At 35.7% G+C, this 17,872-nt stretch overlaps 1 protein-coding gene across 2 annotated transcripts in view; it reads left to right on the forward strand.

Annotated features, from left to right (window-relative positions):
- The window catches only part of RADX (RPA1 related single stranded DNA binding protein, X-linked), a 62,776-nt gene extending 44,904 nt beyond the window's left edge, over positions 1-17,872 (forward strand). For both annotated transcript variants that reach the window (XM_065901087.1, XM_065901088.1), the window contains 3 exons: positions 3,260-3,550; positions 10,809-10,976; positions 17,742-17,872. In XM_065901087.1, the coding sequence (XP_065757159.1) occupies positions 3,260-3,550; positions 10,809-10,976; positions 17,742-17,872 (590 nt within the window). The remainder of the gene's footprint in view (positions 1-3,259; positions 3,551-10,808; positions 10,977-17,741) is intronic.

Genomic DNA, 17,872 nt, shown 5'->3' on the forward strand with positions numbered 1-17,872 from the left:
TTGCGTTTCCCTAATAGTGATGTTGAACATCTCTTTTATGTACTTGTTGGCCATCTGTATGTCTTCTTTGGAAATATGTCTATTCAGATCCTCTGCCCCCTTTTTAATCACATTGTTTATTTGTTTGTTTGTTTGTTATCGAGTTGAACAAGTTCTTTATATATTTGGATATTAACCCCTTATCAGATATGTGATTTGCAATCATTTTCTCGCATTCTGTAGGTTGCCTTTTCATTTTGTTGATGGTTTCCTTTGCCATGCAGAAGTTTTTTAGTTTGATGTAGTCCCATTTGTTTATTATACTGCAGTTTTAATGAATGAATTAGATCTATATGTGTTAACATGGTTACTGATATATTTCCAGATATGTTTCATGATAGCTTTGGAAATTACTGTGTCTGTAAATTCAAAAGCCACTCATTTTGTGAATATATAGCTAATTTGTTTATGTGGTTTGATTGTGCTAGTTATTTTGAAGACTACAAAGTTTAACATCTTATTGTTTGTATCTGGTAACTTAGATAAGTAAGACATACATTGAAAAGTTCACAATAACAGTACTACTGAGATCATAAGGCATTATAGGTAGCCTCTGACTTACACAATTCTTTAAAAAGTCTATTATACTTGCTACCAAGCATAGATCTGATCACTGATTGAAGTACTCTGTTTTTTTCTAGACTTGTAGATCTTGCACCAGCATGGGGTCAGTGAAGGCAAGGGGGAAAGAGGCAAAGGAAATAGCTCCTCTCCGACCCCCATGCCTCCATACACCCCTACCTATCACTCTTATCCACATAATGAAATGCTTAGAGTAAATTTTGTGAAGAAAAATCACTATGCCTATACACATACATTTATACCATGTCCTTTTTCACCTCACAACCTAAATGTGGTCTTCTCCTGAAATTTTTCCTCATTAAAACATAAATCCGTTCTCACCAGAAATAAGGGTAAAATGAATCATTAAAATAACGGTGATCACTATAATTCTGGTATATAATTAGATATATACAAAAATATAATTTTGCTAGGTAATTAACCTGTATCTTAGTTATGCATTAGGCTTAAACAATAATGTTTTTCATTTGGTAATTTTAGTAATATTCAAGCTAAAAATAAAAGAATTCTAGTGTATAATTTTCCATCTTATTTTTAGAAAAACCTGAGCTCTAGATGTATTTTGTCTCCTAATTATTGCCTTTGAAATCTTGCTATTCACAACCAGTGACTGCCAATATCTCTTGTACTGATTTCATACCCATTTGTATTAATTATGAACATATAATTGGGATAGTTAATTACAGTCCCAAGTTACTAAACTAAAAAACAATGCATGGGGCTTCCCTGGTGGCGCAGTGGTTGAGAGTCCGCCTGCTGATGCAGGGGACACGGGTTCGTGCCGCAGTCCGGCAAGATCCCACATGCTGTGGAGCGGCTGGGCCCGTGAGCCATGGCCGCTGAGCCTGCGCGTCCGAAGCCTGTGCTGTGCAACGGGAGAGGCCACAACAGTGAGAGGCCCATGTACCGGAAAAAAAAAAAAAAGCATTATTTTTTCAGAAGAGCTTTTCATGTAAACATTAAACCTTGCCAGTTCTTAACACTCAAATAAGAAAACAGCCATAGAAAATATTCTGACTTATTCCTGACAGTGTCAATCATAGGATTTTTTTCCTATGCAATGGATGTAAGTACTTAATTTTTAAAGATTGGAATGGCCCACAACTTGTTCTTTGTGTGTATTATTTTAGAACAAATCAGTCAGGAATTCTCACTATAACTTGGGTTGTAATAGCTACTTATTGCTAATCTAATTATGTACTTTTATTAGTTTGGGTAAGGGAAATTCATTTCTGGAAGATAAAAAGGATAAATCATTGCCCAATCCTTACTTTACTCCTATTAACTTTGAGTTTTTCTCTTGGCTTTTATTGTTTCCTTTCCTTTTCATGTGTGATTAAATTTTTTATCCTTTTCGTTTGTTATCAAGCGTTATTATAGGAAGTTAAGTGTGTTCATCAACTAAATTTTAAGTTAAAAATAATACTTTTGTCATATCACAGTGTTTTGAATACCTGGTAAGAAGTTCACCTCTTCATCTTCTCTAAAAAGTCAATGTAGTATTTTACCTCGTAATAATTTTTCAGTCTCTGTCTAGGTTTAAGAAACCAAGAAAGTAGTCTGGGGATATAGAATAAAGTTCAAAAACAGAAGTGATATATTAACCACACTGAAACCTTGCTGTTGAAACACCCTTCTGTCTCAGCACGGTTTTTTATGCTAGGAAGATAATAAATGCCAAGGCATAGGCAGCCTACAATGAAGCAATTCCGCAACCTTGCTAAACTCTGGAACAGTTGCTGTCAGCTTGCCTTAGCTAGCATAACTGACAGTGTGAGAAGTTCCAACATCTCTTTTTTTTCTGATTCTTCTCTATGTCTTCAGTTCCCAGGGTGTATTATTTAATTAAAATATTATTTTAGCAAATTCCTTAGTGTAGTATTTGGTACATAATAAGTGCTCAGTAATTATTTGCTGAGTGAATTGAATGAATGGATAAATGTCATAATGTGTAAGAGGGAAATTATATTCTGCCTTAGAAACTAAATATGTTAGATAAATTATACATAAATGATAAACTGACTTGATGATAGAGAACAATTAAGAGTTGAAGTGGTCTTTCATTTCAATTTAGTTCCCTCTTTGTTTTCCATATGTTATTTATATCTGAAAGGAATATCATATCAACGGTCCTTTTGAAAGAGACTTATATCCGAAAAATAGACTGCATTCTGTGTGTGTTCAGGATACTTTTAGCAAAGATTAACAAAATTTTATTTTAAGCTTAAATTCCACCAATAGTGAGTGGCGGTCCAATCTCTAAAGGTTATTATTCTCATGAATTTTACTTAACTTGAATTTGTCACTGAATATAAAAGGAATGTTTGTTTATTTAAGAGCATTTAGGAAATATAGAAAAGTATAAAGAAGATAATTACAAATCTCGTTAATTCCAGAAACAGAAAAAACAATATTACTTTTTAATATTTTGGAGTAAAAGTTTATTTTGAAGGTGAATTCTAGTTCTTTCCTCACTTTAATAAGAGTTACCTTTTGGACATTCAGTTTACATTTTGTAGGTGGTTGATTTTTAAAGTTAATTAAGCTATTTCTCATTAATCTGTGCTTTTTTTGTAGTGATTTACCTGATTTGGTTAGTTTATAGGTCTCAATTGTGTTCATCTCACTTCTTTAACAGGTCGAGAAAGCACAAGAACTGGTTGCATAGGGAAAGCCAGAAAAACTATAAGTGATAAATGGGAAAGTCAGATGTGGAGAGAAAAGAAGTTTGGCTTAATAGATCACCTACGATACAGCTGTATTTATCCTGAAAGTATTCCACGGAGATTTGTTTTAGAACACAGAAATTTTCTTACTCAGCAGTATAATTCTCAGCCTGCAAAATACATACCTCAAGAAGGAAGACCCCCAAATCTTTATGATTTTAAGAGTGCCCTAGTCCTTGGACATTTTGAAGTAACCATCTTAGGTAAGTCACCTGTTCTTCTCTTTGAATAGTGTTAATTTGACATAATTTAAATATAGATGATACTATTTTGCTTTAAAAAATTAAGCGCTCCACATCCCCACCACCAAAAAAGTTAAGCCCAAGGAGAACTCCTGTTTGGCTCAAACCAAAGGAATGGAGCACTAATTCTGGAATACATTAAGCTTTAATTGTGGGCATTTAAATATTGGCAAGTCCTTAGAAAGTACTGGGGAGAGAAGAATGGGAACCAAGGGAACTTTCCTTAGCCCTGACTCTCCTACTACCTCTAAAACTGATTCACTTATCCTTTAGCCACCACTTTCTTGCTTATATTCTCTGCCTCTTTCTCAGTGCATCTGAACCACTGAAGGGTAAAATGTAGGTTAAAGAGAAAGGCATACTAATTGAGAGAAGATCCTATGAACAGACGTCTGTTTAGCCTGTGAAGAAAATAAAATTCTCAAGTAACAAGTTGAACAGAAGGAAGCTATTCAAAAAACTATCTTGTCTGACAAGGGACAATAAACTGATTTTCTCAGGTTGTTCTAAACTGACAGGTAGCTATAGAACTTATAAAAATTTAAAGTCAACACATTTTTAAACTTATGTTTATTTTTTAATTTTTTAAATTTTGGCTGTGTTGGGTCTTCGCTGCTGCATGCAGGCTTTCTCTAGTTGCGGCGAGCAGGGGCTACTCTTCGTTGCAGTGCGCGGGCTTCTCATTGCGGTGGCTTCTCTCGTTGTGGAGCATGGGCTCTAGGCTCATGGGCTTCAGTAGTTGTGGCCTGCGGGCTCAGTAGTTGTGGCTCACGGGCTCTAGAGCTCAGGCTCAGTAGTTGTGGTGCATGGGCTTAGTTGCTCCATGGCATGTGGGATGTTCCCAGACCAGGGCTAGAACCCGTGTCCCCTGCATTGGCAGGCAGATTCTCAACCACTGTGCCACCAGTGAAGCCCAACTTACATTTATTTTTAAAGTTTGTTTCTCATGAATGAAAAATGTACACAAAAATTAATTATAAAATAAAATCTTAACCAAAATGAGCTACTCTCTAGGTTTTTTATTTGTACTTGAAAGGAAGATCTTGTTACCTTAAAATGAAAGAATGATGAAGTGCCATTAGTAAATTAATTAAATGCCTGAAAGAGGATGCATTTCATAGAGTTTTGCACCTACAGTACTGAAGTGAATTACCTTGCCCTTAATCAAGATTCCTGTTTCCCCTTTACTCTCTTCCACTCCTTCAGCCCTACTTCCTCACACATAAATTTGTACATACATGTGATTGTGTATATGTATATAATCTATGGAAAGTATAAATTCCCATTGACTCTGTTAGACCTTCTCAGACCTAAGTTTCAAATGCTTCTTTTTCCTAGACTGCATTGCTTGTTATCTTTGGGTAACTTATCAATCTTAGTTTTTATATCTAGGAAACAAAAATCATAGTGGAGATTTTTCATACATCACAAAAAGTAACCATGAAAACCATGAGTTCATCTGGAATCACAGAAATTGAATACTTCTCGTCTTTTCAACATGTCACTGATCCTCTAAACATCTCAGCTGTCTTATAAGTATTGTGAACCTTTGTAGCTTTACTATGCATCACCTAAAAGCAAGAATCAGATATAAAGAAGGCAAATTTGTCATTCTGCCCAACCAGCTGTAATCCATGTTAGAATTGGGCTGTTTTATATCCTACCATTTTTCAAGGACATAAGTGGATTTACAGGGATAAAAGACAGTGAAAAATACGCTATGTATGGATAAAACAAAACAGAGCATTTAAAAGGATACAGAAAAAGTAGGTATTACTAGGTGCCTATAAATAACAAATTATTACCATTCAGTAGTAATTTTCTGTGAGCTTTCTGGCAGGAAGGGAGAAAAAGGATTGTTCCTAATGAGGTACTTAATTTTAAAGGTAAAAGGATCCTGGATATCTTCTAGTCATAACCCGCTAGCTAGGTAAAAGCCAGGCCATGATTAAAAATCATGTCTTAATCCCCTACCCCTATACTGTCCCTCCCCCTTCCCTCTCCCCCCTGATAACAACTAACTTGTTCTCTATATCTGTGAGTCTGCTTCTTTTTTGTTATACTCACTCGTTTATTTCTTTAGATTCCACATGTAAGTGATATCATATAGTATTTGTCTTTCTCTATCTGACTTATTTCACTTAGCATAATGCCCTCCAAGTCCATTATGGCAAGCTGCAAATGGCAAAATTTCCTTCTTTTTTATGGCTGAGTAGTATCCCATTGTACACGTATACCACATCTTCTTTATCCATTCATCTGTTGATGGTCACTTATGTTGCTTCCACATCTTGGCAATTATAAATAATGCTGCTATGAACATTGGGGTGCATGTATCTTTTCAAATTAGTGTTTTTGTTTTTTTCGGATATATACCCAGAAGTACAATTGCTGGGTCATCTGGTAGTTCTATTTTTACTTTTTTGAGAAACCGCCATAATGTTTTCCATAGTGGCTGCACCAATTTACATTCCCACCATCAGTATGCAAGGGTTCCCTTTTCTCCCTTTTCTTCTTGCCGACGTTTGTTATTTGTGTTCTTTATTTTTTTTGCAATATGCGGGCCTCTCACGGTTGTGGCCTCTCCCATTGCGGAGCACAGGCTCCAGACGCGCAGGCTCAGTGGCCATGGCTCACGGGCCCAGCCGCTTCATGGCATGTGGGATCCTCCTGGACCAGGGCACGAACCCGTGTCCCCTGCATCGGCAGGTGGACTCTCAACCACTGCGCCACCAGGGAAGCCCTATTTGTGTTCTTTTTGATGATAGCCATCCTGACAGGTGTGAAGTGATATCTCATTGCTCTGCTCTTTTAGTGTGAAAGCAGCCATAAACAATGTGTAAATGAATGTGCATGGCTATGTTTGAATAAAACTTTTTAGACCCTTAAATCTGAGTTGCATTTAATTTTCACATATCACAAAATATTCTTCTTTAGATTTTTTTTCAACCATTTAAAATGAAAAAAAAGTTTCCTAGCTCATGGGTTGTACAAAACCAGGTAGAGGCTATATTTGACCTTTTCCCCCACCAACTCATAATTTGCTGACCCCTCTTCTAGATTCCTGTTTTTAGATGAAACTGATTAAACCAATCAAGGCAGATAAGTCTATATGATTTTTAAAGTTCTTCCAACATGAAGTTTGTCCAGCCTACACTGATACTACCTTCTAGTGGTTTATTGTCCCTCTGCTGTATCTTACTGATCTCTGGAGGACCCAGTAATTTTGAAGTGTCTTATTCTGGGAGCCAGAAAGGTTATTCAGACCATAACCCTGTTACTTGGTCATTAGCTCTGACTGGTCTAGGGTGAATCATTATTGAAAATATTGAACGGAATTTGTAATCTTACCTCCCACGATTCTAATGGCTCCCAACAACCACCTGGGTACTGTGGCAATATCAGAAACCCATCTCAGAAGTACCAATTCTTGTGTTAAAATTCTTGCTATGCCATCTCACTTGACTCAAATAAGTAGATAGTATTAATAAGTGCTAAAATCTCGGCCCATTGCCTATTATGTAATAACACACTTCAAAGACAAGATATTGGAATGGAGTGTAATAACACACTTCAAAGAGAAGATATTGGGATGGAGTAACAGACTAAATTTTCAATGCCTTTAGCCCAGGTACAAAATTTTTAATCTATTGGTCAATTTTAAGAATTATTTCTCACTTTAAATATAAGAAAGTATTTTTCAAAAGCTTTATTGGACTCATAGATGGTGTTAGTATATCACTGACTCTGCCAACACTAATTTAGTTACCCATGAAATGCTGAGTCAGTTAAAGCTTAAGAGTTCCCTCTTCGATTTGCATTTGACTTAGACAATAAGGAAAATATTCAGCCAGTCTTTAGTAAACCTCTGAAAGCCATCTGTTTATCTCTTGGAAATCAAGAGATACAAACCCCAGTAACAATAGGTATAATTTAAGGAGAGCTGTCAAGACAGTATTTTCTAGACTTTTTGTCAAAAGATTTTTTGTCAAAAATTTTTATATGGTTCTTTTCCTTTTCTGCAAAATGCATTTAAATGATAATTTAAAAATTTTAATAGCATTAATTGTAACATCAAAGTAATGTAATATGCTATAGTTAACATGGAAATCATAAGGCTTTACTTACCTTGATTTTTTTCTCCTATTAAAGCAACCAAGCAGGCCAACATAATTCCTGCCCTCCTTGGTACTGGCCTGCAAGCTCAGGACCAATTATTTGTACCCCTGAGGTATGCCTCCTTCCGTACTGAAGACTACTTGAACCATTAACTGAGTAGCACTGGGTTCCCTCACTCTTGGTTCCCTAACTGGCTATATCCTTAGGATATTCTATCCCACTGGCATGCTTCCCATTATTGTATCTTGAATGGAGCAGCACACTGGATTATATGGGTTCCAGAGGTGGTTACTGTTGCCACCCCTTAATTCTGTCCCTTATTCCATTGCATAATAAAAGTAATTTAATCCTTAAACCTTAAGTAGCTACTATCAGATTTCATCAGTGTAAGACTTTTTACCCCATATTTTAACATCTTTGAAAATTGATACGGATCTTATAATCGATGTCATGCCTTTGTTTAGTTGGTAGCATTTTTCTTTCTTAGTGGTATATAAAATAATGATCATCTTAAAAATCAATGGTATCTTAGATTCCATGAAACATGGTATATGCCAAGTACCCTTAGCTATGTGCTGGGATTACAAATTGCCCTCCTCTGCAACACACACACACAAACACACATACTTTTCACTGGAAAAGAAATTCAGTGACAACAAAGAATTTGAGAGGAAGATATATAAATTGCATACAATACACTTTACAAAAGAGGAATATGAGCTTGTTTGATTTTATATCTGCCTCTAATTTTTAATATAGTCCACATATATTATCACATTTACCTAGATAGTATGTTGTAAGTTATCTAAGTAACACATAAACAGTAAGTCACCATTGAAGTGCATTATACATGTACATTGTGGGGAGGATGTTTGTGTTCATCTCTTTTGCTGTTGGGAATATGGATGAATTCATATTTGAACACAATGCACAAATGTCCTAAAGTCTAATATTCGAAAATTATAGGTTAAAAATACACACATATACATTCTTTTGCTCAGTTTAACAAATATTTACTGAGCACCTAAGGCATGCCCAGCACTGTTCTGGGGGCTGAGGTTACATGTGTTAATGCAACAGATAACAGAGCCTATGGTAAAATGAGATGGTGATAAGGGCTAGAAGAAAAGGGTTGGAGAGTGCTGTTGTAGGAAAGGGCTAAATTTTAAATAGAGTTGTCAAGGGAGGTCTCCCTGAGAAAATAACATTTCACCAGACACCAGATGGAGATGAAGGAGCAAGCCGTGTGTTTATCTGGGGAAAGAACATTCTATGTACAAGAACATCAAGTACAGAGGCCCTAGGCATGTTTACTTATACATCTGCACTCTGAACTCTAGTTTTAACCAAACAACTCATGATGAATTTTACCAATAATGTTGAAGCTAAACTCACAGCATTCTGTAATTTAGAAAGCAACTCATAATAGTATCAGTGACACACTGATAATGAAGCTATCTTCCTGAAAATATCAGGATTTCCAACTTCTAATATTTTCTCAATTCTAAAGCATACGTTTTTTTTTTTTACATTTGCAAGTTGGAATGCATCTTATGGTCAATGGGTACATTAATGCAGTGTTTCCTTTTTCATTAAAAAACTGTTACTAAATTGATGGTATGTCTTAGAGTTAGATTTGGTATTAGAATCAAGGAAATGGGATGCCATTGTGTGCACATTGACATGAGTTTTGCAGCATTGCTAAGAGTTCTGAGGTAGCTATACTTGTAATACTGAATTGGAATCCACAGTAAATTCTAGATGGCATGACTGTTTTAGTTTATGAATACCAGATTTTAGTAATCCTTAAAAAGCTTTAAGTAGCCCTTAGTTGTTTGTTAAGTTAAAGCTATGGAACTTAGTGTCATTTGCCCATAAAAAACAAAGAACGAGGGCTTCTCTGGTGGCGCAGTGGTTGAGAGTCCGCCTGCCAATGCGGGGGACGCGGGTTCGTGCCCCGGTCCAGGAAGATCCCACGTGCTGCGGAGCGGCTGGGCCCATGAGCCATAGCCGCTGAGCCTGCACGTCCGGAGCCTGTGCTCCACAACGGGAGATGCCACAATAGTGAGAGGCCCGCGTACCGCAAAAAACAAAAACAAAAACAAAAACAAAAAAGAACAGACTTGCATTTCTGGATCAGTTTACAGCTTAACTGGAAGGACTTGTTTACTTACCATTTGCTCCTACTCCATACTTCAGCATTGCTATAGGGCTGAATAGGAGAGATATAGAATCTACAGGACTTGCTGACTAAAATATCAGGGAAGAATGAAAGGGAGGAGTTAAGGATAACTTCTATGTTTCTGGTTTGGGTGACTGGGTGAAATTCAGAGTTTTCAAGATGTGCTCTGTGCGTTTACCCTTGCTCCAGCCAAGATGGTCTCCGTAACTCTGGTCTTTACTTTTGGCTTCTCCCTGTCCTGCCTGAAATACCCTTCTCTCTATTTAAATGTTACTCATCCTTTAATACCCAGCTCAAACCCTTGACTCTAGGAAGTCTTTTTTTATCCACCCTAGTTGACATTGACTCTCATAAAGAGTAACAGACACAGGTCAGGATTCATGTTGGTTGTTTCCCCATACTGCGACCTTTTCTAGCCCTAATGGCGAGTGATTAAAGTTTTTCTTGTATATTTGAGGACAAATGGAACCTTGTTACTACCATCCCTGGTCTTGCTTGAGTCTTATATCCTTAAGTCCAAATGGCAGTAATTGAACCAGTAGTTACCTCTGAATTCTCCTATCCTGTAATGGCACCTGTCATGAATGATGAAGAAAACACCCTACATGTCTTCATTTATGTGACTAGGCTATCCTCTGGATATTGAAATTTAAGCCTTCTGTCAATATTAAAAGATTTGGGATTGTTATTTTCAGCGGTGGAGATAGATTGCTCCAAAGTGTCTCTTCTTTCAACCAATAGCATGTATTCATAAATGTTTGCACAGGAAAGGGTTTAGTTCCTAGTTTTGAAAGTTTTTTTTTTTTACAGTTTTGAAGCTATTTGGCACATGTGTGGATCAAACCAGCAAATCTGGCCACGTTAGCACCATGTACTAACCCACTGCACTTTTAATAAAGTGTGATTTTTCTTTAACAGGTCTGAATCATGAGATAGCAATCAGTGTTGCATTCCTTCCTGAGTATTCTCCGGAAGATGTCCGAACATCTCAAATAGACACATTATTGACCTGCATGAATTACAGCTGTGTGTTTCCACAGGAATTAACTGGCAATGACAGATTTCAAGGTCCAAAAGCAGTTACAGGTAAGACAATCTTAGGATCTTTTCACTTAGAAAATAAAATTAATATTGCAAACAGTCCTAACCTTAAGATGTTATTATATAAATAGTTCTAGCCTTAACATTTGATATAGTTTAAATAATTATTAGGTAAAAGTACCCAAAGACTTATAAATGAGAATATATTTTTAAATAAAATTGGATAGATTAATGGTTTCTATTCCAGGCAGGCATTAAGAATGTTCTCTTATAATACATTTTTAAATGTAAGTATTCATTAGACCTAAGTGGTATGCACATGGAACAGTGCAACTTCTACTCTTCTCTCCTTTTAATTCAGGCCTTTCACCTTATAGTTGCCTGAAATCTCAATACCTCCATAGTATAGTAGAGTACAATTGTTTTCTCTTATAAATGTTCAGTTATTCAAGTGCTATGCAATAAATTTCTTCAGGACTGCTAGGAGTGTATGTAATCCCAGTAGTGAAACCCTTCAATCAACTAATTGTTTAGGCTGCTACATAATATCCTGAACTATAAATCATTTCTATATACCAGTAAAATTATGTGTCCAATTATAATTATCCTATTCACTTTCTGTTGTAATTTCTATTTCCTAAGCATGTGGTAAAGTTTCTAGCCATTTTCATCAAGCTTATAAGAATATTACATTTTAAAAAGCTTTAAAGAAAGGCTTCATTATCTTGGGATTTTTGTGGTCGTTTTTCTAAGCTGATGAAACCCTTGAGTGGGTGTTGTTTTTAAACAAGTCTTATGAGCTGTACCTGATGATGAAGTAGCTTTTGGCAGTAATGGTTACTGCAAACTGAACTTGAGTATCTAATTTTGGAAGAGATGAGGTTTTTTATTTTTCCACAGTCCATTTTAAAGATGGTATATTAGTTAACTTGCAGTATTACTTCTTACATTTCAGCTCCTTAGACTTACAGTAACCCAGATTTCGTAATTAGGGCCCTAATATGTACTTTAAATATTTGTGCACTCATGTTCTTGTTTCATGCAGTATCCACTTCTGTCATGTTTCTTCTGCTATATGTGTATGTTATTATTGATATAAAAAATCAAAGCAAAATCCTCAGGTATCTACTAGCTGCTAGTGCCAGTAGTCTTCCAGCAGTCGCTAACATGGTCAAGTGAAAATACCTGGTACCATTCTGCCAAAGCAGTTAGTATTTTGGGACATGAAGGGCAAGAATCACTAGAAAAGTGATGTAATCAAAAGCAAGGTGATTCATTTTGAACATGGAATACCGTATTTTTCATGACATAATGATAGTGTCTGTTTAGCTCTGTGCAAAGCATTGTGCCTGGACATTTTACATAAGTTACAACTAATCCTAACAAGAGACTTTCAAGGTAAACATTATTATCCCCTATTTATAGATGATTAGACTGAAAATCAGAGAGACTCACCAGCATGGATAACAGCTAGGATCTAAACCCAGATCAGTCTGATTCAAAACATTTCTATTCCCTCCATAATTACAAACTGAAAGATAAAAATATACAGAATAATGTAATGCAGTGGCTTATAGTATAACATTGGTATCATCTTTTAAACATTTTTGTGAACTAGTTTCCTTTTTATTATAAAAGCTATACATGTTCACAATTTAAAAATTCAAACAATACCAAAAGGCACAGGGTAAAAGTGAAAGTTCCCCTCCCTGCCTTTGAAGGTCCATCCCCTTCTGCCAACCTACTCACCCACTCTCTGGAGGTAACCAGTATTCTTTGAATCCTTAAGAAATTATTTTTGCATATAACAGTATATTCTGTCTCTCACACACGCATACACAAACATACACTCTCTCTCTCTCTTAAGTACACACAAATGGAATTATAGTAAACATGGTCTCATAACCTACTTTTTCCTTGTAACACTGTGTTTTGAATAACTTTCATATTAGTATAGAGAGAGCTACCTTTCTCGTTTTAGTAACTATAAATATTCCACTGTGTAGATATACCTGTATTTACTTAATCAGTCCCCTATTGATGGACATTTAGATTGTTTCCAATTTTTTTTTTCTTTTTCAAGTGTTTTTGATATTAACAAACAGTACTGCAATGAGTATATCTATCTGTGTGTATGTATATAATATAATCTTTGTGCACTTACACATCTGTAGGATGAATTCTTAGATGTCACTGACTCAAAAGATATATGCATTTATAACAAGTTACACTTTAACCAAAAGAAAGAGTGCCACTTTACCCACACCCTTAGAAATACTAGGTGTTATCAGTCTTGTTAATCTTTGGCAGACAATAGGCAAAAGTATTATATCATTATCTTCATTTGCATATCTTAATTATTCTAAGCTTGAATATCTTCCTATGCTTATTGGCCATTTATATTTTTTCTTTCTATGAACTTTCTATGCTAGCTTTATTTTTTCCATTTTTCCATGAGCATTCTTTTTCTTATTAATTTGTAAGTTCTCTTTGCATATTGAATAAATTTACCCTTTATTGTGTGTTGCAATACTTTTACCAGTTTGATGTTTATTCAGTGGAAATCTTGATATTTTAAGTAATTTTATTTTTATGTAGTCAAATATATCAATCTTTCATTTCTGTGGTGGCTGGTTTTATGTCACACTCAAAAAGGCATCACTCAGTCCAAGATTTTTTTTTAATTCACTATGTTTTTCTGATACTTTTATAGCTTTGGTTTTTTACTCATATATAATTTGTACTGTGGCAAAATATACATAACATAAAATTTACCACTTTAACCATTTTTAATTGTACAATTCAGTACATTTACACTAAGTACATTTACAATGTTGTGCAACATCATCATTACCCATTTTCAGAACATTTTCATCATCTGAAAACAGAAACTCTATACCTGTTAAACAATAACTCCCCATTCCCCCCTCTCCCTAGCTCCTGGTAACCTCTTATTTTACTTTCCGTCCCTATGAATTTGCCTATTCTAGGTATCTCATATAAGTGAAGTAATGCAGTTTTGTCCTTTTTTGTCTGGCTTATTCACTTAGTATAATATCCTCAAGATCCATCCATGTTATAATATATATCAGAATTTCATTTCTTTTTATGACTGAATAATATTCTGTTGAATGTATGTACCACATTTTGTTTATCCATTCATCTGTTGATGGACATTTGGGTTGTTTCCATTTCTTGGCTGTTATGAATAGTTCTGCTGTGAATATTGGTATTCAAGTACCTGTTTAAGAAGTCTCTGCTTTCAATTGTTTTAAGAATATCCCTAGGAGTGGAATTGCTGAGTCATATGGTAGTTCTATATTTAACTTTTTGAGAAACAACCAAACCATTTTCCACAGCAGCTGCATCATTTTACATTTTCACCAGCAATGCATGAGGATCCCAATTTCTCCACATCCTCGCCAACACGTTATTTTCTGTTTGTTTGTTTGTTGATAACAGCCATCCTAAAGCAGTATCTCATTGTGGTTCTGATTTGAATTTCTCTAATTACAAATGATATTGAGCATCTTTTCATGAGCTTGTTGGCTATTTGCATATCTTATTTGAAGAAATGTCGATTTAAGTCCTTTGCCCATTTTTGAATTGGGTTGTTTGGGGTTTTTTTTGCTTTTGATAATATGGCTTCATTTTTATAATTTAACATTTTAATCCATTTGGAATTTTATTTTGGTGTAGAGAATGAGATAAGGATCCAGCTTAATGTTTCTCCAAGGGATTAGCCATAGTTCCCAAATCATTTATTGAATAATACTTACTGTTATGGTGTTATAATTGGTATTATATTTAACTATGAAGTACAAGGATATATATGTATATACATATACATATACACACATATATATATCCCACCTCTTTGAAAGCATTGTTTTCATTGATAAACATTTCAGAAGCATAGCATGATATGGAAAGGTTTTAACACATGTAAGAAATAATTTTATTATTCTCTAGATAATCAGAGTTTCCAATATTATTTTCAGAGGCAGGAATACCACACTATATTACAAGATAGGTTAGACTGTGCTGCAGTACAAAACAATTCCAAAGTCTCAGTGACTTCATACAGTAAAAATTTATTTCTTGCTCAAGTCAAGTCTGATGCAATCAGTTATTAGCTTTCTCCCCAGCAGTGATTCAGGAATCCAGCATGCTTCCATCCTGTTGCACCTCCAACAGGAACAAATGGCTTCTAGGGTTGTCTAGGCAGAGGAAGAAATAGATGAAGGAGACACTGACTTTTAATTTTGTTGGACCCAAACTGCCACATCATTTCTGCTCACATTCTCATTTGTCAGAACTTATTTACATGATCCCAAGCTAACTACAAGGGAGGCCAGGACACTTTGTCTCCCATGTGACCATGAAGAGGAAATGGAGTGGCAAACACAAAGCATTGCCTTTGTCACACTCACCTTCTGCATATGTGATGTTCCTAAAAATGTACAATTTTAGTAATTCCAACATTTTAAAGTGACATGTAGAGAAGCTCATTTTATAGGTAAAATCTATAATCGTTTTAAAACAATTCCTTTGTAATGTAAATAATATTTTAATTTAATACTAGGTTTTCTTAAGTAGAAAATGATGGTTGCTGGCATTTAATTAAGTGCTTACTATGTGTCAGCTACCATTCTAAATGCTTTTACATGCATTTAATCCTCACAATAGCCTATGATATAGGTACTAGATGAGCAGATTGAGGTGCAGAGAGGTTGTCATTTACACAAGTAGGCAGAGTTACCTAAACAGAAAGCTTACTTATACGTTATGTTGCAGGTACTACGTAAGTCATTATTTGTAGAATGATATGGTGACAATTAGAATTATTAAGGTTTGGGTTTCTGCTGTTAGCATCAAATCTGAAGATCTTGAAATCTTTCCAAAGCATCTGGATTAAAGTCCATCCCACTCAAAAAAGAAGAAAATTATATAGTACCAGCAGTTGTTATTATATTCATTGTGCTTTAGTGAACTTGCACAATTTTAAATCATTCATCAGATTTTGTGACATGCCTAGCAGATGTGGCTGTCCTATGCAGCTAATGAAGCCTGAGCTTGAGGAGCTCTCACTTGTGTAAATCCTTTCCACAGCACTTCTAGGGGTTTTATTTGGTGTGTGTGTTGTTGTATTTTGTTTTCTCTTTCATAAAGAGGACCCCCAAATAGTATACCTTTCAAGCCCCACAAAATCTAGATCCACTACTGGCCCTTGGTCACAATTTTGTAGAGATGTAGCTCTAGCACAAAAGGTTAAGAGCCCATGCCTTGGTGCCAGACTGTCTGGATTAGAATCACCCTGTGACTTTGCTTAAGTTACTTAACCTCTAAATGTTTTAGCTTTCTCATGTTTAAAATGAGGTCTTTGTCATGTGTAACCACTGAAGTCTGTGATACAGTAGCTTGGTAGTGGTCAGTTAGTGTTTTGAAAGAGATTCCTTAAATACCATTTTAGCCAAGAAGAAGAAGAAAAGAAAAACATTACTTTCTCACTTTTTGCAGATTGGCTCTGTGTTGTGGCACCCCTTCAGTGCTTAGCCAAGATGTTTATGACTCTATCTTAGCCCTCACTTCCTGCTCTACAGAGACTGATGGTCAGCCAGAGGTGAACAATGAGAGTTTTCTCAGGCCTTTTCTGAACATGCATCCAGCACTGGGCATACATGTGGCCTTCTTGATTCCTTGGAATACACAGGAGCTCTTAAAAGCTCATATTCCCCCACATATCTCTTTTCTCAGGCCCTTCCTCCCCAGGCTTTTTGGTCTGTCTATTGCTTGTCCCAACTTTAAAACCCTGATCTATCTGCTCTGACAAATGCTTTTGCCTTTATATGCTTTCAGCAAAAGCCATTGGGAAAGCTACCCTAGTCATGGGATGCTCCAAATTGGGTGAAACACAAGCAAGCTCTTGCATCTGACCTTGAGGGAGCTGCCCGACCTGTCAAAATACACAACCACATCTTTGAGAATAAGGTCTGCGTAGCTCCCTCTGGTGCTAGCAACCTGCACCAAGAGTATGAGCTGCCATCTTCATGGCTGCTACTGATCTGGGGAGTAGGCAGGCAGTTTAAAACACCACAGCACACTCTTACCATAGTGCAGCGACTTCTTTCTTCATTAATCTTTCACCAGGTTGTTAAGTTTTTGTCTAGATTCCAGAGTTCTGGAAAAGTTGATCTGAGAGTTTTTTTGCCAGCTTATAAGTTGCTTTAGTGGAGGAACAGAGCCCTGAAATTCCGTACTCTGCCATTTTCATCAATGTCACTCACCCGATCCATTCTTGATAAAGCTTCTTAAGAATATCCAAAGCTAAGTGTTAGTTAATAAAGCCACTTAAAAAGGAAACATACTTTAAAAGAAGCTTCTTTTTTAAATTTTGCTTTATGTCTTGTAAATTTTGCAAATAATTGGTGATTGAATTGCAAAATAGAAAAATTTATCTTTGTATTTCCTTGAAGGGTAGTAAGAAGTTGTTTACTTGGCACCTAAATGACCTTGAAAATATGTAGATTTACTTTGCTCCACTAAATAAATAAATAAACAAACAAATAAGGCTTTGGAGTACCAGCCTGTATCTTGACATTTTTGGTAGCATCTGTTTGATGTATTCGCTGTTATTGGCAGAAATTACTATATTATAACTTTGATGAATGTATGTGATGAACTGGAGGGAAGAGGGAGAAGATGAGAGACACTGTTAATTATAAGAAAAAAAAATCAGCTTATGTGATACTAAATCCAAGTAAATATTTAACTATTTTACAATACTTACCATCTGCTTTTTACTTTTAGGTGATATTATAAAAGCAGCAACTGAATTGGATAAAGTGCATATCGTTGGTATCTTGGATATCTGTAATTTAGGTAACGGTAAAACAGAAGTCTATTTGCACAAAATTTATAGACCAGATAAAACTTCTTAA

Source organism: Phocoena phocoena, chromosome X (genome assembly GCF_963924675.1).
Source record: "Phocoena phocoena chromosome X, mPhoPho1.1, whole genome shotgun sequence".
In the NCBI taxonomy this organism is placed as follows: Eukaryota; Metazoa; Chordata; class Mammalia; order Artiodactyla; family Phocoenidae; genus Phocoena; species Phocoena phocoena.